This window comes from Argentina silus, assembly GCF_951799395.1.
Source record: "Argentina silus genome assembly, chromosome: 8".
NCBI lineage: Eukaryota > Metazoa > Chordata > Actinopteri > Argentiniformes > Argentinidae > Argentina > Argentina silus.
The window spans coordinates 6,976,656-7,004,599 of NC_139662.1; the positions used below are offsets into that span (position 1 = coordinate 6,976,656).

The 27,944-nt window shown below is 42.6% G+C and overlaps 3 protein-coding genes across 4 annotated transcripts; 2 read left to right on the forward strand and 1 right to left on the reverse strand.

The window, feature by feature from the left end:
- Positions 1-1,088: 1,088 nt before the first annotated feature.
- On the forward strand, positions 1,089-9,617 carry vwa1 (von Willebrand factor A domain containing 1). Its single transcript, XM_083674505.1, has 6 exons — positions 1,089-1,433; positions 4,168-4,725; positions 5,812-6,141; positions 6,561-6,836; positions 7,637-7,927; positions 8,168-9,617. The coding sequence occupies exons 1-6, from the start codon at positions 1,352-1,354 to the stop codon at positions 8,194-8,196; spliced, it is 1,566 nt and encodes a 521-aa protein (XP_083530631.1). The 5' UTR covers positions 1,089-1,351; the 3' UTR covers positions 8,197-9,617.
- A 2,561-nt stretch (positions 9,618-12,178) lies between these two features.
- Positions 12,179-17,553, reverse strand: otud3 (OTU deubiquitinase 3). Of its 2 annotated transcripts, none has more exons than XM_083674432.1 (8): positions 17,462-17,553; positions 16,491-16,801; positions 15,354-15,487; positions 14,976-15,088; positions 14,613-14,735; positions 14,126-14,258; positions 13,295-13,485; positions 12,179-12,953 (listed from the first exon to the last, which is right to left on the reverse strand). In XM_083674432.1, the coding sequence occupies exons 2-8, from the start codon at positions 16,694-16,696 to the stop codon at positions 12,789-12,791; spliced, it is 1,065 nt and encodes a 354-aa protein (XP_083530558.1). In that variant the 5' UTR covers positions 16,697-16,801; positions 17,462-17,553; the 3' UTR covers positions 12,179-12,788. The 2 variants fall into 2 exon arrangements, with proteins under 2 accessions (XP_083530558.1, XP_083530557.1); XM_083674431.1 differs by having other exon boundaries at positions 15,354-15,502.
- Positions 17,554-20,978: 3,425 nt separating this feature from the next.
- Positions 20,979-27,839, forward strand: tmem240a (transmembrane protein 240a; the record flags this gene model as incomplete). The annotated part of the gene is made up of 4 exons (XM_083675417.1): positions 20,979-21,035; positions 21,414-21,520; positions 24,504-24,712; positions 27,685-27,839. The coding sequence occupies 4 exons, from the start codon at positions 20,979-20,981 to the stop codon at positions 27,837-27,839; spliced, it is 528 nt and encodes a 175-aa protein (XP_083531543.1).
- Between the last annotated feature and the right edge of the window lie 105 nt (positions 27,840-27,944).

Consider the following 27,944-nt stretch of genomic DNA (forward strand, 5'->3'; position numbering starts at 1 on the left):
GATACAAATATAAAACAGCCACTCAATACAAGAGAAATTAAACGTTCTGTGTCCATTGTGAAGTGGAAAGTAAACTAACCACTTCAGACAAAGTGTTGAAAGAATATGACTCGACCATGGAAGTGAATGTAGGGTCAAGTTACTTTCCCTATTGTTTTATCAAATCTTTTATGAATTGAATATACTGAAAGAAGGGCGTCTCCGCACACTCAGGATCAATGCATAAATGGAATATAAATAACCTGATCATATTACATGTGTGTTTTTGGTTGGCTACTCGTTCATGTTGTCATAGTGTTTAGATACTAGGTGTGTGTGTGTGTGTGTGTGTGTGTGTGTGTGTGTGTGTGTGTGTGTGTGTGTGTGTGTGTGTAGAGGTATTGTTAATATCTCACTGAAAGAATACAAATATGTGGACAAAGCGATGTGTCACAGAGGTTTCCAGTCAGCTGACCTTTGTTCCTTATCTGATTCAAACCTTCATGCTCCACCCTATCCCTCTCTCCTTGCCCCCCCCAACCAACTCCCCTAATCCACCCCACCCTGTCAAACTGTCAACATACTGTATTTCTATATTTAGATAATACATGTCTTGCAAACACAACAGCACAAAATAAAGCACAAAATAAATTGACTTGATAGTATCAGACTAGGAGAACAAACAAGTGGAGATGCTGAAAGTAGTTGTGGTCCTCTGTGGTCAGACATAGCTAGGCCTAGTTTCAATAATTACAAGAGATGGAAGAGGTTTTTTAATACGATAAGTGTTCAGATAATTATACTTATAATAGTTAAATTGAAAGCTGAACGTTCAACTTATTTAAAAAATATTTCGATTATTCCACCCCGCCTTTTTGCATTATCAAATAGCCTACTTCCAATCCAACGGGCGAAAGTCCAAAAAGATGACGCTTGACCAGAGCCTTTGCTATTCCGAGTCGCTTGAAAGACGGGAAAGAACGAAGGGAGTGAACACAAGAAGGGGAGGGAGGGAGAGAAGGAGAGGGGTAGGGAGGAGACGCTCGCGGACTGCAAGTAGACTGCATGTGCGCACACTGTAGCTCATTCTTACCTTGCGCGCACAAACTGACGGATAAAACACCAGACACCATTGATCTTTGAGACCCTAAAATAGGATATTATCTTTCCGAAAAACAACAACAAAGTGGACAGCTTGGGTGAATGGAAAGTTTTGCCAATCATTAATTGGTTAAATGCTGGTCAAAAAGTAGCCTAATGCACGGTTTATTCACACTTGGAACGAGGGTCCGGGCAATGGACACATTATTAGAGGAACCCGAATCCTGATATTATAATTCGTGATATAATTGATTACAATTTATCCCCCGCAATGGAGAGGCGGATTTTGTTGACTTGGATCCTGGTTGGTGTGTTCCTGCGGCCGTCCAGTGGTCAAAACGTACCTGAAGCAGGTGAGCGTTGCAGGGGATGGTCTGGTGAAGTGGAGTGTAGTGGGTTATGAGGGACTACATTTTGAGTAGGAGAGTTATCTCTAAAATGGCGTTATTAATTTCACATTTCATGAAATTCACAACTATAAATCATGAAAAATAACAGTGTATCCTGGAAGTTTACACCAATTTGATACTGTAGTACTGCTAGATGAAATATCCATTGCCTGCTCATTACATTTATTGACAAATAGAACATTATGACAGTTATAGATTTATTTGCCATTATAAATCATTATAGATGTTGTAAATGAATGGATTTACTCTACTATAACCCTATAATAAGTGATGTAACCTTGTGAGTGGCTGATACACACCTATGTACTGTATGTGTGCATGTGGTAGAACTCATAACCACATTGCTGAAAAGTTAAACTTGGTGGTGACTCAACTCCAACTCCGTCAGTGTGAGTTTAACTGTGTGACTTAGTTTTGGTATATAGTGTCGAAAGCAGAAGGAGTCTCATACCCATGGGGTTCGACTAACAGCTTAGCCTAATTAGTTCTACGCTTCATAAACAGAGACATGTTTTTAATGCCTTATATAACTATGCCTAGAGAAGCTGGGTTGATCTGTTGTCTGTTTAGGGCCTAGAGGAACTGTGAAGCAGATTTTCAAACTGTTCTGGCCTGTTTGGATTTAATCATCTGCCAAACACCAGAGAGAGTGTGTGTGTGTGTGTGTGTGTGTGTGTGCGTGTGTGCGTGTGCGCGTGTGCGTGTGTGTATGTACGTGTGTGGCAGGTCATAAAAACTGTTCCTCCTCTCCCATGCCCACAAAGGCTCTTGTGGTTTTATGACTTATATTCAATGTCTCAGCAAACACATTATTCACTTGTTCAGAGTGTACCAAACACTGCAATAAAGATAATACAGGACTGCTGTACAAGTTAGGACCCAGATATTTGGTATATGATAAACAGACAGATAAATAGAGAGACAGAGACTTGGACTTAAACCAAGAGGCCATATATGCAGTATAACCGCAGCCCCTCCCACCTAGGGAGCTGGTGGGCAAAGTCCAAACAAGAAGACAGATGGAGGGAATTATTTAGGAGGCGAGAGAGGGAAAGCAGGAGTGTGTGTGCGTGTGTATGTGCGTGTGTGTGTGTCTGTGTGTCCACCTCAATACACACTAATCTTTCAACACAATACCCTTGTCTTTGTCTTTTTTTCTTTATTTTGTTAACACTATACCCTTATCAATACAACATCAGCTCAAGCGTCAACGTGTTAAGAAAAGCTCTGTGAAGGGCCCAAAGAAAACAATGAATTTGCAAAGCACACGAGTCTAGACTACACACATGCACAGATAATCACAGCCCTCTGTGTAGTTTCACCAATATTGTCTTAGTGGACACAATGTCCTGGAATTGGTCCAAGATCATCGCTCTCTCTCTCTCTCCCTCTCTCTCTCTCTCCCTCCCTCTCTCTCTCCCTCTCTTATGGTAGGGACTCAATAAAGCATGTCAAATTCTTTCTTTCTTTCTCTTACTCTCTCTCTTCTAATTCCCCCCCCCCCCCCATCTCCTTTCTCTCTCTCTCTCTCTCTCTCTCTCTCTCTCTCATACTCTTTCATTCCCCTTTTCCTCTCTGTTCCCATCTGCCCATCTACCTCCAGTGATGCAAGCTCAAGTCGACCTCCAGTTGTGTATATGGCGGAGTACATTCCTCCTCTTCTCTCAAATGGAACTGCCAATACACCTCCTACTCCTTTCCCTTTCTCTTACCCCACCTCCAAACTCCTTATACCACCAATACCCAGTAGCTCCTACTGTTCTCTCAATCTCCCCCCCCCCCAGCTAATTTCCTCACTGCTTCTGTTACGAAATAGGGAAAATTGGCAAAAAAACATGATTGTTTAGCCTTATATTGAAATGTTTTGACAGCATCTTTCACAGAGCCGCCCTATCTTAGCTCCTTCATCCCTATTTAAAGTGTCTGTTGTTTGTTTTGATCTGGTCTTTATCACTGTCATAACTTAACTCAACCCCCCTTCCCCTACAGTATTTTGGTCCCTCCCACTTTCAGACTTGAGGTATTTGCTATAAACGTTTTAATGACTGTGTGACAGTGTTGTTCCAAGGAGGTGGATCATGAGGGAGGGATATCCTCTGTGTGTGTGTGTGTGTGTGTGTGTGTGTGTGTGTGTGTGTGTGTGTGTGTTGAGCAGGGAGGAGACCTCTGGAAAAAGTTGAGGGAGGGAGAAGGAATTAGAGAGAGGCAGAGAAAAAGAAAGAAAGGAGAGAGTTGAAAAAGTACTTGTTCAATGGGTTGTTCCCACAGATGCTCCCACACAGTCTTGAGTTCTGGGGTTTTACTTACTCTAGGGTTTTAGTGTGTGGCTTTCAGGAATAATGATTTTGCCACTTTTCTTTGGGATGTTAACTAGACCACATTATTTCCCTTTCATCCACATAATTGTACCCTCTGTGAGGTGCTAGAATATCACACAAACTTACTCTAAGCACTGCATAAGTTTGTGTTCAGAACTGAAAGCCTACATTTAGGGTTGGTTTCCCAGGCATAGATTTCACCCACTAAAAAGCACTTTCATTGGAGATGCTCTATTTAACATGGTCCTGACTTGAGAAAGCTGGTCACACCATAACTTCTGTTCACACATAACTTCTGTTCACTCTTTCGTTCTCCTACCTCAAAACTGACAACACTCTCTCTCTCTCCCTCCTCTCAGTGCTGAACTGCTGCGAGGGTGACGTCCTCTTCCTATTGGACTCCTCTGGCAGCGTCTCCTCATATGAGTACACCCGCATGTTGAGCTTCCTGTCCGACCTCCTTCTCCCCTTCTCATTGGGCAAGGACCAAGTGCAGGTGGGGCTACTGCAGGTAGGCACTCAACCCCACCTTGAGTTCGGCTTCGACACCCACCATACCCAAACTGGCCTCCAGGGGGCCCTCAAGAGCACCAAGCCTCTGAGAGGCGACACTAACACAGAAGAAGCCCTCAGGATGGCCAAAGACTGGGTGATGAGGCCTGGAGGGGTAGGAGGGGCTAGGGCAGGGCTACCCAGGGTTCTAGTGTGGTTGACAGATGGGGTAAAGCCAGGTGATGTAATTGGACCAATGGAGGAGCTGCGAGAGGAGGGCGTGGCTGTGTTGGTGGTGTCTACAGGCCACGGGAACTACCAGGTGCTGAGGCAAGTGGTGACCCCACCTATAGAGGAGCACCTGTACTTCGTGGACATCGATGATATGAGTATCATCACAGAAGATCTAAGGGATGCCATCATTGGTGAGTGTGTGTGTGTGTGTGTGCGTGTGTGTGTGTGTGTGTCTGTGTGTGTGTCTGTGTGTGTGCGTGTGCATGTGTTTTTGACACGGTGTGTGTAATGGGTTGTGTATTGACCATGTATCTAGTAGGTGAAGGGGAAGGAGCTGAAAGAAGGGAGGAAAAAATAGCTGATAGCAGGAGAGAAGAGGAAGAGTTTGATGTTATATTCATAACAACCAGGAGAATACTTAACAGGATATACAATCAGATAGAGATTTTTTAATATTATTTAATATTACTATTTAGCTATTCCAGGTTTCTCAATTAAATCATATCCTACAATTGAAATGGTCCCATCATTTCATCTCTTCTCATCTCTCCTCAAGACTGGGTTGTACCGTTGCACACCTCTGTGCTTCCACCATAATCACACACACTCCTAGAAACAGTAAGACAGATGGAGGCAGAGACAACGTGTGAGACTCTGTAATGAGAGAGGGGGGCTATTAATACAGAAATTATTCAACACCCCCACTGTGCCCACCTACGTTGCCAGACATAGATATACATGTATAAATATAGACTAGAGGGTATTTCTCTGGTCAGATAGGGTAACAGCTATAATGCACATATGGACCCTTCAGTAAACATATATAGCTATAATACATGATGCACAGTGCAAACACAGGCTATTTATGACATAGGAGAACCCTTATTCTACTTGTGAGTGCCGGAGGCTCCTATCCACTGACACTGAAAACCTCTCTTGGGTTGGTGTCAGTATGTGTTCCACCCGCATCCTCTGACTGGACTGTCTATTTCAAGGGGTTTTATTGCATAGGTTGTGAATGCACTGGAGTCCCCTGTCTGTCTGTCTGTCTGTCTGTCTGTCTGTCTGTCTGTCTGTCTCTCTGTCTGATTCCTCTCTCTCTCCCTCCTTCACCTCCTTCACGTCCTTCTCCTCCCTCTCTTCGCTGTCTTGTTCCAAAAGACAGGACATATAAATATGTATATTGTTAATTAATTAATATGTATATAGTTAATTTTGACAGTGTTTCTTCGACCCACTGGTCTTCATAAAGTCTCTCTCTGTCTCTCTCCCATCAGAGATCATCCGGGCAGAGCGGCTCCTAGTGCGAGACGTTTCCACTGACAGCGCCGTGCTGCAGTGGCGACCAGTTCTGGCTGGTTTGACTGGTTACTATGAGATCCGGTTTGGGCCAGCTCCTACAGGAGGAACAGTCGGAGGAGATGGTGGTACTGGTACCAGTCCCAGTACCAGTGGTGGTCAGTACCAGAGACTGACCCGTCCAGGGGACTCTAGCACTGCCATGCTGACGGGTCTGAGGCCAGATACCACCTACACAGCTACACTGACTCCAGAGTCCAACCTACAGGTGATCAACCCTCTGTCTGTCACCTTCACCACCAAACCAGGTAAGAGGACATTTCACACTCATGTTTTAGTTTTTTAGCAGAAGTGTTAGTATTCGTTATCCGAAGGGATGTATTATAAGTGCACTCATGGGTGTACATTCCATAACTTATTATAACTTATATCTCAAATCTTTAAAGGTACATAGTGTAACATTTTAGCTTTAAAAATCTTTAAATGCCCATGTTAAATTGGTTGCAAAAAGAGGAGATTCGTTGGGAGAAATCAAACATGGTGTTTTGGTCTCTAAAATCACATTATGGTGTCGAGGTCAAGAATTGGCCTTTACGTAGCATTTTTAAGTTTTGATTGTTAAGAAGGATATTCACATATGGACTTACCGTTATCTGCTCATTACTCATTTGAAATAATCTTATCTCTAGTTCTCCACCTCATTAATGGTTTGTCCCTATGTATTCAGTGGTGTTGAGCCCGACGGTTGTGACCATCTCTGAGTCGCGGGTAAACAGTGTGAAGGTGAGCTGGGGGCCTCTACAGCCTGAGTCTGTGCAGAGCTACAAGGTGGAATACTCAGCCCTGCCGGGGGGTAAACTCCACATCGTCAACATGGGCCGAGGGCAGAACTCCACAGTGCTGACCAACCTTCAGCCCAACACTCAGTACCTGGTCACCGTGAGTGCACAGCACTCCTCCGGCCAGGAGAGGGCCATGTCTGTCAGGATGTGCACTCAGGAGGGTAAGATAGGCCTTAAGATAAAGAAAACTTGATAATTGAAGCTATTATAGATTATTAAAAATACCCTCAAAGGTTTTATTGAGAAGTGATCGGGAAATAGTAGCATAAGGTTACCTGTGTGGTATGAATCTCTCTTTCTGCTCAGATCAGTCTGAGAAGATGTTTGTAAGCAAAGTGGCAAAGCAGTTTGCTGCTGAAACCACAAACCATACTACAATTTTGCTCGAAAACTAAAACTATCTAAACTGTCTCTGGTTACTTTTATTAAAGCGAATCACCATGTTTTCTATGTTGTTTATGCCGAGTGGAGGGGCAACCAATTTGCTGTATAACCGAAAGCGGATTGCAGGTTTAAAAGGGAACAACTGCAAATTGAGAATACATTTGTGCTCCTCTTTCCTTGCTTGGCAGAGAGCTCAGAAAAGGTAAAATTGTGAACCCGCGACCCAATAGTAGGATATTATGTGCAGTGAGGGAGGGGGGTGTAACCATGTGACATTGCTCTTGTTTTCGCTCTAGATCCGCTCTCCCTGAATGAGAGAGGTGTGCACTTTGACAACAGTCCTCAACTGAGTCAGAGAGGTTAAGGCACATTGATACATTTCCCGAATTTGCAGTTGTTCCTCTTTAAAATGGCTTCCTCATCAGAGCTCCAGAGCACAATGACATACATTATCCTCTATGCACCCTTTGTTGTTTTCTCTCTTTCTCTCTCTCTCGCGCTCTCTCTGTCTCTCTCATTCTCTTATACGCTCTCATTCCCCTTACCCCATTACCTTTTTCTGCCCATCCACCTCCAGTGATGCCAGCTCTTGCAGACCTCCAGTTGACCACAGTCGGCAGTGACTCTGTGCAGGTGGACTGGAAAGGCAGAGTGGAGGGTCTGAAGGGCTACTGGCTCACCTGGGAGGGAGAAGACCACCACCGCGGCCGTGTGGCGGCCACCGCCCAACGCTCCTCCCTCTACCTGCCCCCTGACTCCCTGAACACGCAGCTCACAAACCTTCCACCAGCCACCCGCGTGTGTGTGTCACCCATCTACAAGACAGCGCGTGGAGAAGGCCTCTGCTGTACTGCGCAGTTTCACTCAGGTGAGAGGAAGATGAGAAGAGAGTGAAAGCCATTTCAAATTAAGAGTTGGTGTATTTTCCCCCACTAGATTGTAGTCTGATCTGAAAATAACCGAAACTTAATGTTGTTATGTCTACCATCTAACTACTGGGGTTGCCATAGACTCCATGGTGTGATACTGTATAATATCATATTATGGTGTGCCACATGGTATAGGTCTTGTGCTTTTCAAAACGTGTCTCTCTCCTTCTGTCTTCCAGACGCATTGGCTTATGGCCTCAGATCATAGTTTGACTGAGTTCAACGGGCACGATGCCCAGGATTGAAGGAAGAAAAGGGATAGAAGAGGAGCCTGTCATCTTGACTTGCAGCCCTCTCTCAGTTCATACTCTCTATTCTGGACATCATCCACAAGACATAAATACTTTGCCTTATAGAGTGATTGTGGCTGTTGGGTGTTGCTGCAAAACAAACACCCCAAACTGCGAGTTACCATCACCTGGATTTTCACATTCACTTATTTTGTATTTCCTCTAACCTGTAATCACACTGTAAAAATGTGCCCTTGTTTGTTTGAGATATAGGCCAAGTAGCAGCCCGGTAATTCTGCTTAGCAGTATTCATATTTAGTATTCATACTGTAGATAAGGCCAGGAGTTTTTCTTGGTCAAGGGGATCAGAAAAAAGTCATGGTTGTAATGGCAAAAATAATGTCTCAAATGTTTGCTCATTTTTCCAATGCATGGAGAGCATCTGTGTTTGCATAGTACTTTATACATATTTTCCGTTTCACTCTCCACAAATATTTTGGAACATTTAATATGTGTGCAAACTCAGCTTAGACTGTTCTTGAAAGGCGAGTGAATCCTTAATAACAGAGAGGATTTCAGTGGTCTCCTTTGAACCTTGAAAAATTACAAACAGATCCTCTACACGCCTCGCCTGATAAAACTAGAGACATATGTTTCATGTTTACAGAGAGATGCACAGCTGTTTTTCCAATAAAGAATAGTCTGGTGTATTTCTGAAATGGTTTTGACTCATCTATACATTTACTGATGGTTTCATATTGAATAAGGATATATAGGTCTGATAAAAGTAACAAAGTCTCTGATAACATTGTCTCTGCTGCCCCTCTGTGGACATTAGATGATGTACTTTATAGGGCTCAAAAACAAAAGTATAGGTTTGTAGATACTGAAATCACATTTGTAGTCATCAGTCAGATATAACACTATCATGCTTATAATGAGGATTTTCTTCTAAGATAATTGTCATGAACAAAGAAAAAGTGAGGATGAAATCACATTTTGCCATACACTGCAATATGTGTGCTACAAATATTATATAGTCAATTTCAATGATCCTACTTTGAAAGTGTGATTTAGATCTGGATGATATGTATGTATGATGTTTGAAGTTAGCTGTTATCCTTACTCAATAATTGTCATGAAATCTGTATAATGTGGGTCTGAGTTCAAGACCAGTTGCATGGTAGAAAAATACAAACTTAAAGGCAAAGCAAGTGCGCTAACACAACTTCAATGGTATTGTTTTCTTTATTATTTTTACTTGTAAGAGTGCTGGTGCAGGAATGTGCACCAACACATTATTTTCTTTTTTCTTTTTTTCTTGAAAGACTGCTTTTGGCAAGGTTTCTTACTGACTGGAGTAAATATCCATGGCTAAAATCCAGTTCACTTTTTAGGGAGGGCCAGCACAAAACAAAAAGAGTGCACAGTGAAGGAATGAGCATCAATACATATTTGTTTCTTCTCATTGTTTTCTCCTTGTAAGAGTGCTTGTGGCAAGTTGGCAAGCTAACGTGTCTTCCTTTACCAGGTAGTAAGTAGACTGGCTTATGGACTGGAGTAGATATAAAACCCAGTTAGCTTGCTAGGGAGGGCCAGCACAAAAACCCTTGCTTTCATGGTGGTACTGATAGATGGTTGTCTAAATAGTACTGGCACACATTGGAAAAAATAATGGAAAATAAATGTTATCACAAATAATTCAAATTTAAGGGGGGAAAAAAATCCAATCGAATAATAGTCAACACTAACCCTAACCCTGGGATAAGATTCTCTCAAAGCAATGCCTTAATCCTATCACGTTGGAACACTAGACCATACCCACATCCCTGTATTCTCTGTTCAAATAATACAAAAAAATGTTCGCTCACTAACTGCCAAAGAATTCCGTAACACTCACCACCTAGAGTTCCAAGTGTTTTATGTGGAATTTACCTAGCAACAAGAGATAATGGGGTAGTCTTACCTCCTCCAGCATGGCCCTAAGGGTCTTCAGCTCCTCCCAGATCGCCTCGTTCTCCCTCCCTCTCTCCCCCTGAATCTTCCTCACGTTCTTCCACACGTTCTCCTGCTTCTTGAGCGCCACAGTCATCTGGTTCAGGGTATTGTTAAAGTCTTTCCTCCAGGTGGACAACTGATCCAGACCCATGACGAAGGCCCTCTCCATCTTCTCCAGGCCCTGCCGTATATCTCTGTCAAAGCTGTTCTCAGGGATCAGCTCAACCTCTACCAGCTTCCTCTGGATCTTCTCCTGAAGGGCAGGGGCAGGGAGGAGGAGGGACATACAGTTTTGACTCACTATTGACCTCTTTCAAAGAAAAAATTATGCGATCAATGATTGATCATTGAGTGGAACTTACACGACGACGCTGGCGAGCTGTGGAGTTCACTTTCGCCCCATTTTCTACCTGTATAAGAAGCCATAATGAGCAAAAACATCATTGCGCATCACTAGGGCCAGGAGTTTTTCTTGACCATATCACCTGAGCAGAAAAAAATCCAGGCTCCACTTTTAACTGTTAGGAGACAAGAGGCCTTTTCTATGCTTTTCATGTCAATTTCCTGGACAAGGCCACTTAATAATAATTCTTGACAACATCTTACTTCTCAGAGTTTAGATAAAAACAGACACTCACTTGAGGGTGAACCTTTCCCGGTTCACAGTCACTCCTCATCTCCTCTGCTCAGATTCCTGAAAAGTGTTTGATTCAAAAAAGCATTTAGAATTACATGAAGCAAAGGTAATATCTTACTACCAAGTAACAGGTATGTGAGAATCCATAGAGAAAAATACCCATGAAATAACAATAGGCCATGAAATAACTTCAAGAGGTTAAGTTTGAGGTGAATTCAAACCCGATTTGCAGAACAAAGTGACTCCCTCAGAATTTCAGCATTACACACCCTCTATGACAACACAGTTATTGTGATGCAAAGATTACCATTGGCAACCAGACACCTGACACAAGTTTGCTACCATAGAAAATGACTGCCTGGTGATAATAATGTTACTAGTAAGTACTTAGTAGCACCTGTGAGGTGATTAAAATAGCCGATTAAAATAGGGAAAAAAGTAATAATATTATATCTATTACACTATAATCTATTTTCTGTGCTGTACTACAACAATCTAACCACAATCTACAACAACTCCTCAACTCCAACTCTTAATATCATTGACAATTGTGGTCCACTCTTGTTGCATTTGTTTGTTTATTATTGTTTTCTTGGCGCTGTCATGGCGACAGGTGCTGTGGATATTGCTGACACTTGTTTGTAGCCTACTAATCCAGAAAAGTAGTTCCCTCACAGGAAAAATAAAGTTATTGTATTTTATAGTTATTGTATTGTATTGTAATATAATCTGAATTGCATCCAGAGCCCTATGAATTTGAGAGCGGTCACATTTCCATGTGTGTGGTAAGCTTTTTGGCTGAAAAACAAATTCATATCTGAAATGCAGCTCTTAGGGTCTGTTCCATGATCAGAATGAAGAATTCAGTTCTCATGAAAAGTTACTCACCATCCTTGCAGATTCAGAATAGCGTCCAGTTCTCAGAGGTGGCTAGAGTAACCTTAATTTGAATGCATTTCATAATGGAATTTGTCATTTGGAACACACTGATGTCACACACCCTCATTGTGACACCGTTGTACATGAACAGGGGTCAACTCTGCACTGATACTGCTCCCTTTCTCCTGCGATAATGATTATAATATATCTGTATACAGCATACATGTTTAATATATTTACATATAATTGGGAATAGGAATACATTGACCATCTGGGTTAGATCACTGGTAAATTGATCGCCTTAAAATATCAGGTCTAGTCTAAATCATGAAACATCTCATCTCACATGACCTATTAGGCTCTTCTGTTGGTGGAGTTAAGCTATCCCTAAAGCCTGATATACACTTCCCATTCAAATTATTTGTCAAACAAATACCATCTGTAAATATTTTCATTTATTGCCGCATTCCACATCATACCAGACAGTGTGCCGAACATTCATTCATCAACAAATCCCAACATCGGAATTCCTTTTATCCTGATTAGCAATACTGTAACTATCATCCATGAGAAGTACTGATACCTTGCAAATCGAAGTAATGATTTCGGTATCATTCTTAAATAAAGACTTTTCATTCTGTTACAGTAATCTCCCTTCTCTCATGTTTTCTCTTCCCTTTCCATTCTTCTTTGGCTGGAATTCGAGAAATACAACTCAAGCAAAACCAAAAAAGGAGCCCAAGATTGTATGATCTGTATGATCTGTATGATCACTGTGAAAAGCCAGACCTCATTCGCATCAGCATAGAAAGAGTCTGGACAGCCTGTCTCTTAAGAGGAAACTATTTACACCAATGTTTTATCAAACACATTCGTCATCAACCACAAGCCTGAACCCATGTTCGCAGTTCACACACATACACACTCTATTGCAGGCATCATACACTTGCAAAGAAACTAAAGGGTTTTTATGAAAAGTCATCCAATGTGATTGATTCTGTGTGCAAAACATTGTCATCAGCCCAGGATATAATTGATTCAGCCATGCTCTCTGTTCTATATACTGAGGGTATTGAGAGCTGGTACTAGAGTGACCGGTTCGGTAAGGTTCTGATTCTGGTCGTGTGTTCCTTTGCTCTGGAGAACCTTCTGTCGATGTCTCTCCTCCTGTCTCTTCTTCTTCTCGAGGCGCTGCTGTTCTTTCCTCTGCTTGTTTGTTACCTGAGAGTAGGGGTTGAAAAATGGAGGTAAAGGTGGATCGATGGAATGAAGGGCACACACACCTGTCCAGTATACTATATCTCATGTAATGACCGGTATCAGTGGAGCATATAATAGCCTGTGGCAGAAATTATATTGCATAAACTAGTAAAGGAGGTTACTGCAGACCATTGGTCTTACACTGAATATCTATAGTGCCAGTGTGTATGCATGTTTTTGTTCCAGCCCTGCACTGTTAGTGGTGGGCTGGAACAAAAAAAAAAGATACACATCGCCTGCTCCCAAGGGATTGAGTTGGAGAGCACGGCTTTTCAAACTATTGCTATGGACTTCACACCTACTTTGGACTTGTGTGTGTTGCTGCCCTCCGGTGGCGGTTTGTGCTCACTGCACTCTGTTTCTGTGACTTCACAGGCAGAGCATGATCTTGGGGTACACTGGCCGTCGCAAGCCTGGGCTGTCAGCTCAGCATCCACTAGCCACTCTGCATTGATGGTGGCAGCACTTAGCTGAAACAGATTCTCCTCTTCACCTGAAACACAAATGGCATACCGTGTACTCATTTAGGTCACATGTTATTGTGATACATTATTCTCAAAGGTTTTTGTAGTCCCCTCTCTGAAAGATGGGTATCGCTGAAACAGACACTAACTAACTGCCATTTGTATCTGAAACCACAGTTTATTCAGAACTGAGAATTGACTACATATGAATGTAACTTTAAAGGGGCAATCTGGGATTGGTACATGATTTATGATTTTTTACTTTTAAATTAATTATATTTAGCCATTCATTATTGAATAACATAACTTATTAATGCCTCATGAGCTTAGTTCAACTGTCTTACCTAGTCAGAACCTAAATATAAGCTTGTTTTACTCCAGTTTGTCAATAATGTAATTGTAAAAACTTAATTGCTTAATTTTTGTTTTTAAACTATCATTTTGATTTCATGGATGGTCAGTCCTTGCATGCATAGCTCCATCTATGAATTTGAGAGTAGTTACATTTCTCCAGCCCCATCCCTCAGCTACTTACCAAAAAAGCTGTCGGTGACCACTTTGTTTGAATCCCAGATTGCCCCTTTAATATGGGATGGGGTCAAAAATTACTGACCCAAAACATCTTCCATCCTCTGTACCTCCCATTGTACTGGGAGAGTTGTCACTTACTTATAGGTCCCCTGTTCTTGAGGGAACTCAGGATGACGTTGTCCTCCTCCGAGGGGATGGGCGAGGGGGCTTTCCTTCTGTCCCTCTGGCCGTCCCCAAACTCACGCTGCTGCCCTCTCGAGTTCTGCAGATTCTGTGGAGACCAAAAAGAGGTACTGATGGTTTAGCTGGTATGGTGCTTGCAACACAAACGTTATGGATTTGATTCCCACTTGTGCCAAATAAACAGAATATTAGGTGATGTTGGCTTTGGATGAGAGAGTCTGTTATACTACAATATTACATTAGAGAGCATGACATCAGAAATGTCTTTCAAAGAATAGAACTCATCAAAATGTTGACAATGAATGTTTGTGTCTCCTTTTACAACAGTAAAAGTACAGTACAGTACAGTACAACTGTCACTTTTGCATTTCACTGTATACTTGTATGCACGTGACAAATAAAGAATCTTGAATCTTGAGTAAGAACAGGTTATCATTCCTACCTCTATGCGCAGCTGAGCGGGCCTCTCCGAGTTGTCATTGTTCGGTCGCACACTGTCGTAATGGTCTCCATAGCGATAGGCAATATGTAACTCTCTACAAACAAGCTTCTCTGAGCCATTTATCTGCATGAGGAAATAAAAAGATTGATTGAATTGACTGATATTTCATACAGTATTTTTCTTTGTACCTCCAAGCACACTAGCTTCAAACATTCATGATCAGAAAGAGAGTAGCCTAAGTGAAGTGGATGCATCTTAAACTCAAATGGCACCCTTCTCACCATACAAATGCACTATTTTGGCCTTTTTACAGCTACAGTACAGGGAATATGGTGTCATTTAAGATTTCCCACTGGTTCCTACCTCCCACAGTGGCGTGTTGAGCTGATGAATAACCACTTTCAGCTGTTGACTGCGAGCAAACGCCACAATGGCATCATTGCCAGCAAAGGTGCCAGGCTGGGAGAGGTTGGACACTGAGAGGAAGAGAAACAACAACAGAAAGAAAGGTTAGTGACAAGACTTCATGAATGGATTCTGTTCTTTGTTTCAGTGCTCCTTATACTCTCCCTCAACACAGTATCGATCCCGTTTTCATCTTTTCTTTATTAGGATCCCCATTAGCTGCCACCTAAACAACCAATAGGCTCCCTGGGCTTCCTCCATGCCTAATACCCTGGATCATTTGTATTATGTAGCATGTGTAATTGTAACTGGTTTAAAGTGTTCCTTTTTTCTTACAGTGCTGTGAGAAGGGTACATCGTCCTCCACAAAGGGCTCAAAATCATGCCGGTGCGACATCATGTACTGCACAGTCTCCTGACGCAGGCGTAAGTGTCCCCGAGAATGTCCCTCCAACTGGTCACCAAGAGCCCTGAATAGGCAGTTGCTACATAGCAGACAAGCAGTATTATCCACACTATAAATGTCCTCAGTAGTAAGTGAGTACAAGATTCCATTCAACAATGCTTGGTATAACTGTCGTATAATTTTCATATAATTGTTGAAACAGAGGCACCTCCAATCTAAGATCAATTCATGGAGATCTGAGATGATTGGATATATGTAAGCATTATGGCGAGAAATTTCATCTAGCCTTTCAGAGGGCAAGATGGATCCATACCAAGCCCCCAGGCATTGGAGGAGATGGCATCTTTTTTCATCCCTGAAGAAATTTGTTATTAACCTTTATTCTTACAGGTTCGTCTCATTGAGATAAAATCATTTTTTTTAAGAGAGACCTGGACATCTCCCCATTACCAGCCCATTGTAAAGTCAAATTTCGAAACAAACTGAATAAAGACATTACGACAGCATGTTTGTGCTCAAACACACCTTATATGTTTACAGATGTATTTCTTTTTAACGTATACAGCCCGAGATTTACATTATTGGTTCCGCACGGGGTCAGTTCATGAGAAAATGAATATTCTTCTTGTGCGTTGGCGACACCCTCCCTCTTGCAGCTACAGCCTCGCTTGCAGCTCGTACTCCTGACTCACAACCATAGCAATGCCACAGCAATGCATGACTTAGGTATCTGGTGTGTGAGCATGGGAGACATGAACACGCTTGTTAAATTGGCCTAAAAACAAGATGGCAACATACAAGACGACGATATTTTCGGCTGATGTGATCTTCAGAAAGTTCCATTGAAATCAATAGGAAGACTTGTTTTAGCTTTGTCTAATAATAATAAGTCTATGATCCATACTGCTTATTGTGCTGCCTATTCACTCCTCTCAGATCTCCACAGTGCATAGGGTGTAGTGTATAGACGCTCGGAGCTGATTTGAGATACGGCAAGAGACTGGCACCAGGGCTTGGGCCATTAGAACGTAGACCAACCCCTGTGGCATCTTCTCACTGAAACCTACCCATCTCCAGGCACCTCTCTCAATTTCAGCCCCAGTGCTTGGAGCTGGTTGGAGAAGCTGACAAACTCCTCTCCTTCGTCACCGTCCTGGGGGCGGTTCTTGCGGTCTTTGGCCTGAGCCCGGCGCTGCGCTCGCTCATCCCGCTTGCGCTCCGCGTCACACTTCCTGTTGCCACGTACAGGCTTTCCTGTCTGCTTTCTGGACATGGCTGATGACGATGGCCTAGCAGATGTGGATGCCTAACACGGTGTTACAGATGCAAATCTCTGTCACTCGTGCATGGAGCTCACTCACTTCCACACTGGTGGACACTTGGTAGAGGGGAGGGAATGAGTATGCATTAGAGTGCTATTGGAACACAATCTAGTGTTGCTAGCTACAGCAACAATCACAATCACACGTTCAGACACTATATAATAATAACTAATAATGCACAATCAAGTAATAGCTGGTGCAACTCCAAATGGGTTGCTGGTTACAACATGGGGACCTTTGAATAATCATGCAGAATAGACATATAGAGCTCTAGGCCTATTACCTTAATTACATGCCATACAATTATGGAAGTAAATAGCTTGCTGAGTGTTAGTAACAGCTGCCAGGGTGTCATTTCCCCTGCCCTGGTGAGTTTGCTTACTGCTGCATTAACTAGCAAGCCAGCTTACAATACTGGCTAGCTAATTGCAGTGAACATCGTCCAATTGCATCTAACTGCAAGACAGTTAGCAACTAGGTTAGCTGACTAGTCGTCTAGCTTGCTGCAAGCTGGTGGTCGACGTTGTTGACTTAGGCTACTGGGCACAGCTGCTAACTAGCTGCGTTAGCCAGCTAGCTCTTTAGCTCCTGTACTAGGGTTCCACCTTCTTTGTTGTTACCTACGGCTATGTACGGGTCTGGATCATGCTGTTTACATGAAATAGTTCATCTTCTTTACAGCACAAAGAATCTAGGGAAGGTAACAAGTTACTCACACCACACGAGAGTGGTCCCGATGACACGGAACGCAAATCTTGGGTAGAATATGACTCGTGTTTTTTTTGTTTACAACTCCCGTTCGTCGACAATACTTCCGGCTTCGTCATATTAAGAATACGGAAATTAAGGTGGAACAAGTGTACAGGCCTTCAACCTCATAGGTCTACCATATCTATATGTAAAATGTTTAGCTAAAACCCCTAGCAGTTGCCACCGGGCATGTGTATTTTTTGTTATTTGGTTTTAATCAAGCAAGAACATGATATTGTTCGGAAATTCAGCGGAAGTTGGTTTCAGTTGGGATTTAACTAACAACCCTCTTTACCCAAGGCGAGCACCCACGTCACTTAAGGCAGCCTACATGCAACTATTGTAGACACGTCAGATCTCTGCATCTAATTAGAGTATTTGATGTCTCTCCCAGTTCTAATATTTGCCTTCAGAGGGTTAAGAAAAATACTGTATCCACAATGTATACCACAATAGGCTCCTCTAGTGGTATCCTAGGAAATCACAGTAAACCTGGGGTGCATCTACATGACCTTCCTGTCTCTACATCTGCACTGATCTGGACCACTTTAATAAATTGATTAATTTTATATTGAAATTTGATCAATTCCATGTAGACCACCACCATATTGATTTAACTTATTCTGTGTTTTCAGATCAGTGCAGATTATAAGGAGAGGACACAAGCCTATACAGTAGACTACTTACTTACTGAGAAGTAGGCTAGTCTATGGTTCAGTATCATTCAAGTTGGTTGTGGTCAAGTTGAGGTCATGTTGGTTGTGAGCCTATAATAAGTTTACATGTCTACTGTTAAGTGACTAAGAGAGAAGAAAACTCTTGGCTGGCAAGTGGCAGTCAACAGTCATCATGTCAGTAAGCTCTGAATCATAGTCATGTTGGAAATCTGTAGTTTCAGTGTATGACTCAGGATAAGGTGGGAGGGTGAGTTATGTGTTTTGATAGGAAAAAGACGGCCCTTATCACACTCCTTTCTCCTCTCCTCCACTCTCCTCTCCCCTTAAAAATCTGTTCCATCGTTTTCACCAACTCCTTCTTATGACACAATGCAGTTGGAGAGAATTATGTGGGGGAGGAGTAGGTTGAGGAGCAAAGCGAGTGTTTGCTGTGTAGAACACCAGCAGACATGAAATAAAAAATTGCCTCAGGATATAAAAATGCACCAGCAGGCATGGAAGGGAAATGAGAATGCTAAATAACAAAATATGAAAATACTGTAAAAAGTGAAATACCTCCCCAATTTTAGAGATCTGTATTATGTGTGTATGATGATACTCTATGTTCCAAGATTGCGTGTGTTTATGTATGCACTGTATATTCAGGTCTCCTCTTTTCATCAACACACAACTCACCACTACGTAAGGATCTACAAAAACAGGTCACCATGATGCCCCTTTGACTGTGTGTGTGTGTGTGTGTGCGTGTGTGTGTGTGTGTGTGTGTGTGTGTGTGTGTGTGTTTGTGCGTGCGTGCGTGCGTGCGTGCGTGCGTCACGAAAGCTGAGGCTCACTGTTCACCTCAACAGTGCACATTACTGAAGAAGACAGAGTTACATATATTGGTATCAGAATCAGAATCAGAAGTAAAGTATATTTGCACATACAGGAAATTGACTTGGTGATATTGATTGTAATGATGAACAGATACTAGCCTACATGACAAAGACAAACATTATTGGACTGAATCTCTTTTGAAATATGATAAACATTTTGTAGCCATGATAGCACAGCATGGTAAATCTATGTAGCCTATCGATGTCACACTTTTATTTTCAATCTTTCACGAAAGTGCCCTGACTCGGAGAGTGAGAGACAGTCATTGGCTGTCATAGATTTGCTATAGCCAATTGCAATCGGGGCCGCTCTCCAAGGTCCTGAACTGGTGGCGGCCTCACTGCTACCCCGACTCTTGGTCAAATGGTCAAATGTACTGCTTTGATTTGATCAATCAATAATCTCCAAAGAGATATTGTGTTCCGGTTTACCAGAATCCAATGTGTTTTATTGTCATTTGAAGGGCTAGACATTTGGGATAGCCTACATCTTGTGACATTTGTCCTCGGGTTGTGTTCCACATTTAAGTCTGAATGAACGGAGCTCTTCGTGAGAAGTGAATGAGAATGTATTTCAGGACATCTGTCTTGTTTAGGGAGGAATGGAAAGACACCCTCAAGATCGGCCTCCACTAATGTCAGCTATAATAGGCCTACCAACTGAATGGTCTATAGGTCTGTAAAGCACAATAGCTTGTGGAACCGAATGACGTACAGTATCAGCTTATATGAAAAAGCTAAATTGGCAGCACTCTAGGAATACAGCCCAGCGAAATGGCGCAGAATCCGAAAATGAACTGCAACGTCGAGAGAGGGGGAGAGGGAGAGGGATGGAGATAGAAGGAGGAGGGTGGGGGGCGAGGTTGATCTGTAAAGCGGGTATCGCCTCTGGAGGAAAGGTATGCAGGTTAAACCATTGCGAATATTCCGGAATTATTTGCTCGATTGGCTTTAAATGTTTCCTAGAGTCAAGTGCAATAAAGAGGCACAGATTCTCTGTTTTTTTCTCTCCATACCTCCTTCCCACACACACACACACACACACACACACACATACACGCACACACGCACGCACGCACGCACGCGCTCGCGCTCGCGCAAAGGGATGGTGGTGGACGCTCCTGGCTGCGATGGCTAAGACAAGATGGGATAATCATGCGTGTCTGGCTCCGGGCGTTGATGCAGCTGCTGCCTGATCTCAACTGGACTGAGGGTAGGGTGGGTCGAGTTCCGACTGGCTATATATCTCGATTCGGCTTGACATCGATGTTATCAAGCCATTTATATATACAAAGAGGACAGAGATTGATATAAAACGCCGCAATTATTTGGAAAATCTAAACGATTTAGGCTAGAGTAATTGATGCAATCGATGGAGAGTCCTATTTATCCATAACTCGTTTAACTAATTGATACAAGACGGGAATAACCTGCTGTCTTGGAAGAAGGGGGGCTATAACTCAGGGACATCCCTGTGCAAAGACCGGCTCACCCTTTTCGCTGAGATTTTTTGAATGGGATCGCTCTGTACCGGAAAAAGATCATCGTTGCATTAGTAATCAGGATAGGACACCCTCTCCACCAGCACCCTATTTCCGCTGAGCCCGGCGCAGCCACCGCTGGACTGAACGCGAAACTCCACGACCCGGTCCGCACCATCGAATCGACGCATCGCTGGATGGGGAGAGGACTGTGAAGACCGTGAGTGCTTGTGTCAATAGGGGGACGGAGGCAGACCGGGCCAGCTCAGCCACTGTGCGCCGTTTAATTGCACTCCAATCTGGCGAGTTTAGAAGGACGGAGAGTCAGGTGCAGCAAAGGCGCCTCAATGAGCATCTCCTCCCGGGACAGAGCGCCTAGAGCCCGGCCGGAGCGTTTGCACTGCCGCGGGTAGAGGAGGCTTGAGAACGGCGGCGAGTTTGGAAGTTTTGATGCATATGATCACAACCACCATGATTTTTATGATTCTTGGTGCTTCAGTTGTAATGGTAAGATTTAATATTTTTACTGCACTCCTGCATGTCTTTTCTTGTGATAAAACCAAGGCTATATTTATCAACTTATGGATACATGTAGACATTAAAACTAGAGCATATTTTGGCTAAGGAAACTAGAAATGACCATAAGACTTGTGGAAGTATAGGCTATAGACTACCCATAGTTACCTATGGTTTTAAATAAATAATCCAAAGACCATTTTGGACCGAGCGACTTTTTCCCACAAATGGTCGTAGCCTGTTCTAAGGTTGATTTTTTAAATGTATTTTTCTGTATTCTCTGAAATGGACTGCCATGTCAGGTCATAACGGTGCTGTGTTGGAAATAGTGCTTGTCATGTCCCAGTTGACTCGAATGGTTCTTTGCAGGCGATAGCCTGTTTAATGGACATGAACGCACTACTGGATCGCTTTCACAACTACATCTTACCGCATCTACGAGGAGAGGACCGCGTCTGTCATTGCAACTGTGGAAGGTAAAAAACCAATATAATACAGGCCTAGTGATGCGTTTGGAAATGTATAGGCTACATCTGAAATGTAACCGAAGCGGAGCGCTGTTATTTCCCCGTCATAATATCTCTACGGGCCTCTCGAATGATTTCTCTCGCTGAAGCGTTTTTATAAGCCTCCAAATCGAACCTGCTCCATGCGTAATCTTTTGCAATATTGGCTAATTGATGTCGACCGTGATTTTATCTGTGGTAGCCTTTGCGTGTGTCTAGCAGTAGCTTGTTTACGACGCAGGTTTTTTACGGTGTTTTCAGGTTACACTGTGATTTCGCCTTTACTGCATAAGAAGGTGTGTTAGAGCCATAAATATGTTATGAATTATGAGGGGAAATGTGATCATTTTCAACGAAGGCAGCTCACAATTGAGCGTCAAGTGCGCTGCATTTTCAATATTTGCATAGCCTAATAAATAGGAAAGGTTGTATGAGAGAGGACAGAATTGAGTAATGTTGAGCTAATTATGGAATAGCCTATTGTAACTGATTATTGATAACCCATTTATTTTGAATAGGCCTAATGGAAATGGGATTTTACCATGGCTAAAATAACTACCTGAGACTTGAGTTGAGTGGTATTGATAACCTAGGCCTGTTTGATTTGTAGGCTATAGTCCCCCTTATTTCTCCTTGATAGCTCAGATGCTCGAATTAAAGGAACAAAAATGTAACCTTAAATGTAGTGAGAATGGCAAGGTTTTCACATGATTCCAATCTGGATACATGAACCTGAAACAGACAGACCACTGGGTCCTTGGTCTTTGATCTGAATTTTATTTTTAAGTGAAGTGCTGTAGCATACCTTGTCCAAGGGTATGGCAACAGTGTTCTGCCAGGTTTTAAAATAAGAGTCCTCAGATCCAATAGATACACACCTATAGACTTCATTAGGATATTAAGACCTGAATGCAGGCAACCAGTTGAGGATCAGAGAAATTCAATATGGCAACTCATGGAAGTTAGTCATCATTACTTTTCAAATCAGTGTTTTAGTCAAATAAATTCACAATGGAATTCTGCTAGGCTGACTGAATCCAATACATTCACCGCAAAGGGGAAAATCTGGTTTGAGTATTCGCACGGATGTGAAAGCATTGCAGTTACATTGTAGCAGGATTTGGCTCTATATATCCTTTCTATCTCTATAAATATAGTATTTGCCTTCTGTGTTGAGTGGCCAGGCTCAACCTGAGATCTAGAAATGGGTCATCAGGTGTTACTGAGATTAGGATTGTCATCGAAGTATAATCTTACACAAGATTGTGAAACTCCTACCCCAACCCAAAGTGTATTGAGACAGGACAGGTTATCATCCTATTTAGAAGACATTCATAGGAGAGGCTGCCATGAATTGTCAGGACATACTTTATTCATGTCTATAGAGTTGTGACTGCCTTGTGACAACACCATATCAAATGATAATGACAGCATTTTCCCCTGTCAGTCAATATTCAATGCTTGATATGCACAATGTTTGCTCAAATATTAATATCATTAAATGAAATATCTAAATCTTCACAGTTACACTTCTCCTTTTTACTCTTGTACTTTTACGCTTGTAGGCCTACATGTAGATATATAGTATCTCTGAATCTACTGTCCTCATACCCTAGCCTCAAACCACTGCAAGTCTGTTTCAGGTTCGCATTTTGACCCAGTGTCTTTCAGTGACTTGGAATTTTGCTTCAATAAGACTTGCCCATTTTACATAATATGTTTCCCCCCTTTGCATATACATGTAATGGAACAGACAGATGAAACTGAGACCACCTGAGTTTGAACACTGTGGCTGCACTGAGCAAGCTACCCTTAGTACATGAGATGTTGAGGCGGTGCACACCTAATCAGGCTTGAGGACACTCCACTGTAATTTCATTTGGCACCAGAGATTGGTCACTAGTCAGACTGTTGTCTAAGAATCTCTGGCCTGGTCTATGAGCTGTGCTGTGACTTCATAGGAGCATGTTTGGTGGGTTGTTAGGTAGAAATGTTGGTGTTCCTTGGACCCATTCTTTTTCTGGGGGGCAGTTCTGGTGTAATTTGCACTCAAGTCAAGAAAAGTCAACGCCCACCCTACCGTGGACCATCAAGCTTCTCTCAGTCAACCCAGAGTAAAACAGCTTCAATACATTTCCATATTCATACAGCAGACTAAGCACAATGGTTGGATTAGGGCCTACAGTACCATGGTGGTGTTAATTATTATTTTATCACTGTCATATCTGGTATGTGTTACATTTTTGGCAAGTGATGATTAACCTTGACTAAGACCTGAACACTTGTCTTAGCCCCCAAAGCTTAGTAGGTTAAGTAATTGTTGTGGCATGTGGAAGAAGGTTTAAATCCCATCAGTTATATGGTGACAAACGTGGGGGGGGGGGGTCTCTATGGAGGAGTGGGAGGGACCATTCTTGGATGTTGATGATGACCTTTCCTGAGACCTGAACACTTCAGGTCTTCAATCCCCAAGTTTTGATAGCTTAGTGGGCTATGTGAGGCAATGTTATAGCAAATGGGGGACCTTGATTTGAATACTGTCCGTCACGTACGCTAAGTAACTAATTACAAATATTTGAGTAGGAGTATGTGTTCTATTCAAATTGATGGTATACATTTGTATAGGCAAGTAAGGCAACTTCTCTTAGGGGAAGTCTTAGGGGCAGTTTGCCGGACAAAGATTAGTCCTGGACTAAATCACACTTTCAATGAAAAATCTTTGTTGAGGATGCTTTTTAGTCTAGGTTTAATCTGTGTCTGGGAAACAAGCCCATGGTATACAATAGGCTATATTGTATAAATAGTTAATCATGTACTCTGTTCCTTTATATACCAACTTTTTACACGATTTCCCCACCTATCCTACCATAATTTCCCCTCCCTTACCCAGTCTCCTTTCTGCCTATCAGTTTCCCTCACTCTACCTTCTAACCCCCTACTTGGTCTTTTTCAGGCATCATGTCCACTACGTGATCCCGTACGACGGGGACCATTCTCTGGTGGACTCGTCGGAGAACTACTTTGTGAGCGACAGCGTGACCAAGCAGGAGATGGACCTGATGCTGGGGCTGCTATTGGGCTTCTGTATCAGCTGGCTCCTGCTGTGGCTGGATGGAGTGCTGCACTGTGCTGTGAGGGCATGGAGGGCCAGTCGCTATTATGGTGAGTGTACCTTCTTTCTCTGTGACATGAATGACATTTTTGTTTTTGCGCACCAACTTTTATCTTTAACTACAAAGTCAGAAGTTCACTCTTAAGTTAGAGTGAACCAGAGGCAACTAACCTTAATACCATAACACATTCAAAAGGGCTACACTAGAGAGACTGATTTGGAAATAGTCATGATGTCCAAAATGTTGACAGGTGCATGTGTAGAGGTAAAGTTTGTATTTTGGACAAATAATTTGTTGACAAAGGAACCGCTATTTTACTTACTATGTAATAACAAAGCAAGTACTAAATGACTACTAAATATGTAACACATTGGTTACTAGAGTGGTTAAAGTGTTACTACACAGGTATTAGGTATTACAGCAACTAGTGTTAGTTTTCATTTAATTCCCAGCTTCATAAAGACATTCATTGAGGTGTGCATGCTATTAACTGTTCTTAATAGACTAGGAACACCATCAATAGGTCATTCACTGTTTCCCCTAGCTCTTTTCATGAGGTGAGGTGGGGGTGTGCCAATACCCCTCAAGTGACATACAAGCCTGCTGTCACCAATTTACCTTTGAATGAAAACCATTTGAATTCCAATTTTCTTGGGTTGGTGGCCCAGTCCACCTTAGTAATGGTTATGGGAGACATAGTTGATCTTTCGCAAACATTAGAACAGAAGGGCTCAGATGAACAGGCAAAGAGATGTCCAAAGAATACAAGAAGGGAGTTAGATAGTGTGTCAAAAAGACAATATGTCTCGGTTCACAGAATATTTATTCTACAGTATTTGTGTTGGTGTGTGATTGGGTAACATTATTATCATCTTTGTTTGTGTATACTAACAGAGCTAAGAAGTAAGAAAAAGTAATCACTAGTAGATTACTCTGAAGCCATAGAGAAAACCTTTGTAATAGATGGGAAATGTGAAACTATGAAGAAAAATCACAGATCAGATCTTGTGCTTCTAATATGATTCAGTGAGACAAAGATTCCCTGCAGCACAGAAAACATTTGTCTGTACAGTCTTGAGTCTTGCCAGTGTGAAAGTGTCAGAAGACTTATTTTCCATTCACCTTATCCAATCATTTGTCTTCATATACTTTATGCGTTGGAGTATTCTAACAGTGTCAGTTTTATATTGTACAGCTCTCAATGTCATAATAGGCCTATATTTTAACTGTCCTGGATCCTGTAGATATACTAAAGTAGGTGCTGTGACCTGGATATTTGAACTGCCACACTGATGCTCTATAAAAGATAGTCTACAGGCTGGCATGTTCAGTATCTAAAATGGTATGTGTCTAGTGTAAATGTAAGATATGACAAATAAATCACTTTTGATTCATATGAAATTCTTATGCAAACATGGGGGACAAGAAAACCCTGCAATTTTGCCTCCTAAAAATATTGAATGAAAGACATGCCATATCCTTCAGATGTCTTTACTATTTGTTCTATTTCTAAGTTGATGCTAAGTGAGATTGGAAATCGGAAATCATGCAAATTATTAGATCTTGTGATTCCAGTCGGATTAGGTAAGAAACGACTGCTTTAGGATTGCAGCATCAAGGCAATATATTTTCTCAAATATTCTGTCCATTTCATCAACATAAAAATACATCAAGATTTTACACTCATATTCATCACCTCTAGCTTTAGAGAGATGGCTGTAGGCTTTTCTTTGTGCTGGAATCCTAGTGTATGGAGGGAATGCCCCTCCACTGGTGTGTTTAGCTGTGACGTTGATGGCGGGTCAGACTCGTTTAGCCTCCCTGAGATGGGTAGTGAAGGTGAGGCTGACGGAACAGGAAGGAGGGGGGTGGGAGGCTGGAGATGCCGTCACATCCCCACCCCCACCCACACCCACGCATGCATATACACACACACACACACACACACACACACACACACACACACACACACACACACACACACACACACACACACACTTGCTCTCTCCCTCCTCAGGAGCTATAAATAGAGTGAGAGAGAGCAGCTGGAATGGCGGGCAAAAGAGGAACATGCGCGCTCACACACACACACACACACACACACACACCATTGAGGTGCACATTGATTCCCTTTGCCCCCCCCCTCTTTTTTTCCATCTACAGCCTCACCATTTAGTTATTGAATCTAACCCTCTATCCATTTTCTTTATACTCTATCAATTTCCTTTATACTTGGCATAGCCCCCCCGGCCCCCCTTCATAAACTACCTTTACATTTCTGCCCTTACCCCACTTCCTGCATTGCATTATCATTTAAATTTTTCTCCTGACTCCATCTCCATCTCTCCATCCTTTTATTCAAATGAGAGGAACCTGTCTCGTTCTCTCGTTTCCTTTGGATACCCTTCAGAACAGTCCTTGTGGATTGCATACCCATTCACAGCTATAAATAACTCCCTCTCTCCCCTCCCACCGACTCCCCCACTACCCACTGCCTGCCTCCCCCCCTTCCCCTCAACCTCTAGCAGGGCCATTTGCTAGTGGGTCTGCTGTCTGGGGCTCTCCCTCCCCTCTCCAGTCTCAACGGGCCTCGCTTCGGCGGCTAAGCTTGACATGGACAAATCCCCCCACTTCCATTTCTGCACATTGTAGATCACACTCATATGCTTAAGAATGAACACCTAGTCTGCTTGAAAAATAAATCCCAGACTATTTAAAAAGGTCACAATTAAAAATTATGTAGCAGCATTCTTCTATATAAGCTAAAATATACATACTAGGTAGCATAGAAGTGATGTAAAATTATATATTTGGCAAAAATATATTATTATATTATTTGTAATTTACGGAAATGGAAAAGTGGTATTCGGGTGTTTACTATGGTATGGTGACAAATACTTGGATAGTTTAGAGACTTTTCAAATAACAAATGACCTTGAGCATTAGCTTTCATGAATGTCTCACTCCTCTCGTTTCTTCACCCCTCTAACAAGCCTGCTCTTTTTCTTCTCGTTCCCCCAGACACCCCCTCCTGGTCATGGCTCCCCCAGTTCTGCAACCTTCGAGACCTGCGCCGACGTGCCCAGTTGAGACAGCTGGAGGACTCCAGTGGCAACATGGTCCACATCAAGCAGAAGCTGTACCACAACGGCCACCCCAGCCCCCGTCACCTCTGACTCTGAAACAAGAACACCCACCCACCCCCCAAACTGCCCCATGGCCAACTGCTGCCTCAGAGACCCTCGAAAACTGCCCTCCCACTGTTCATAACCCCCCTCTAA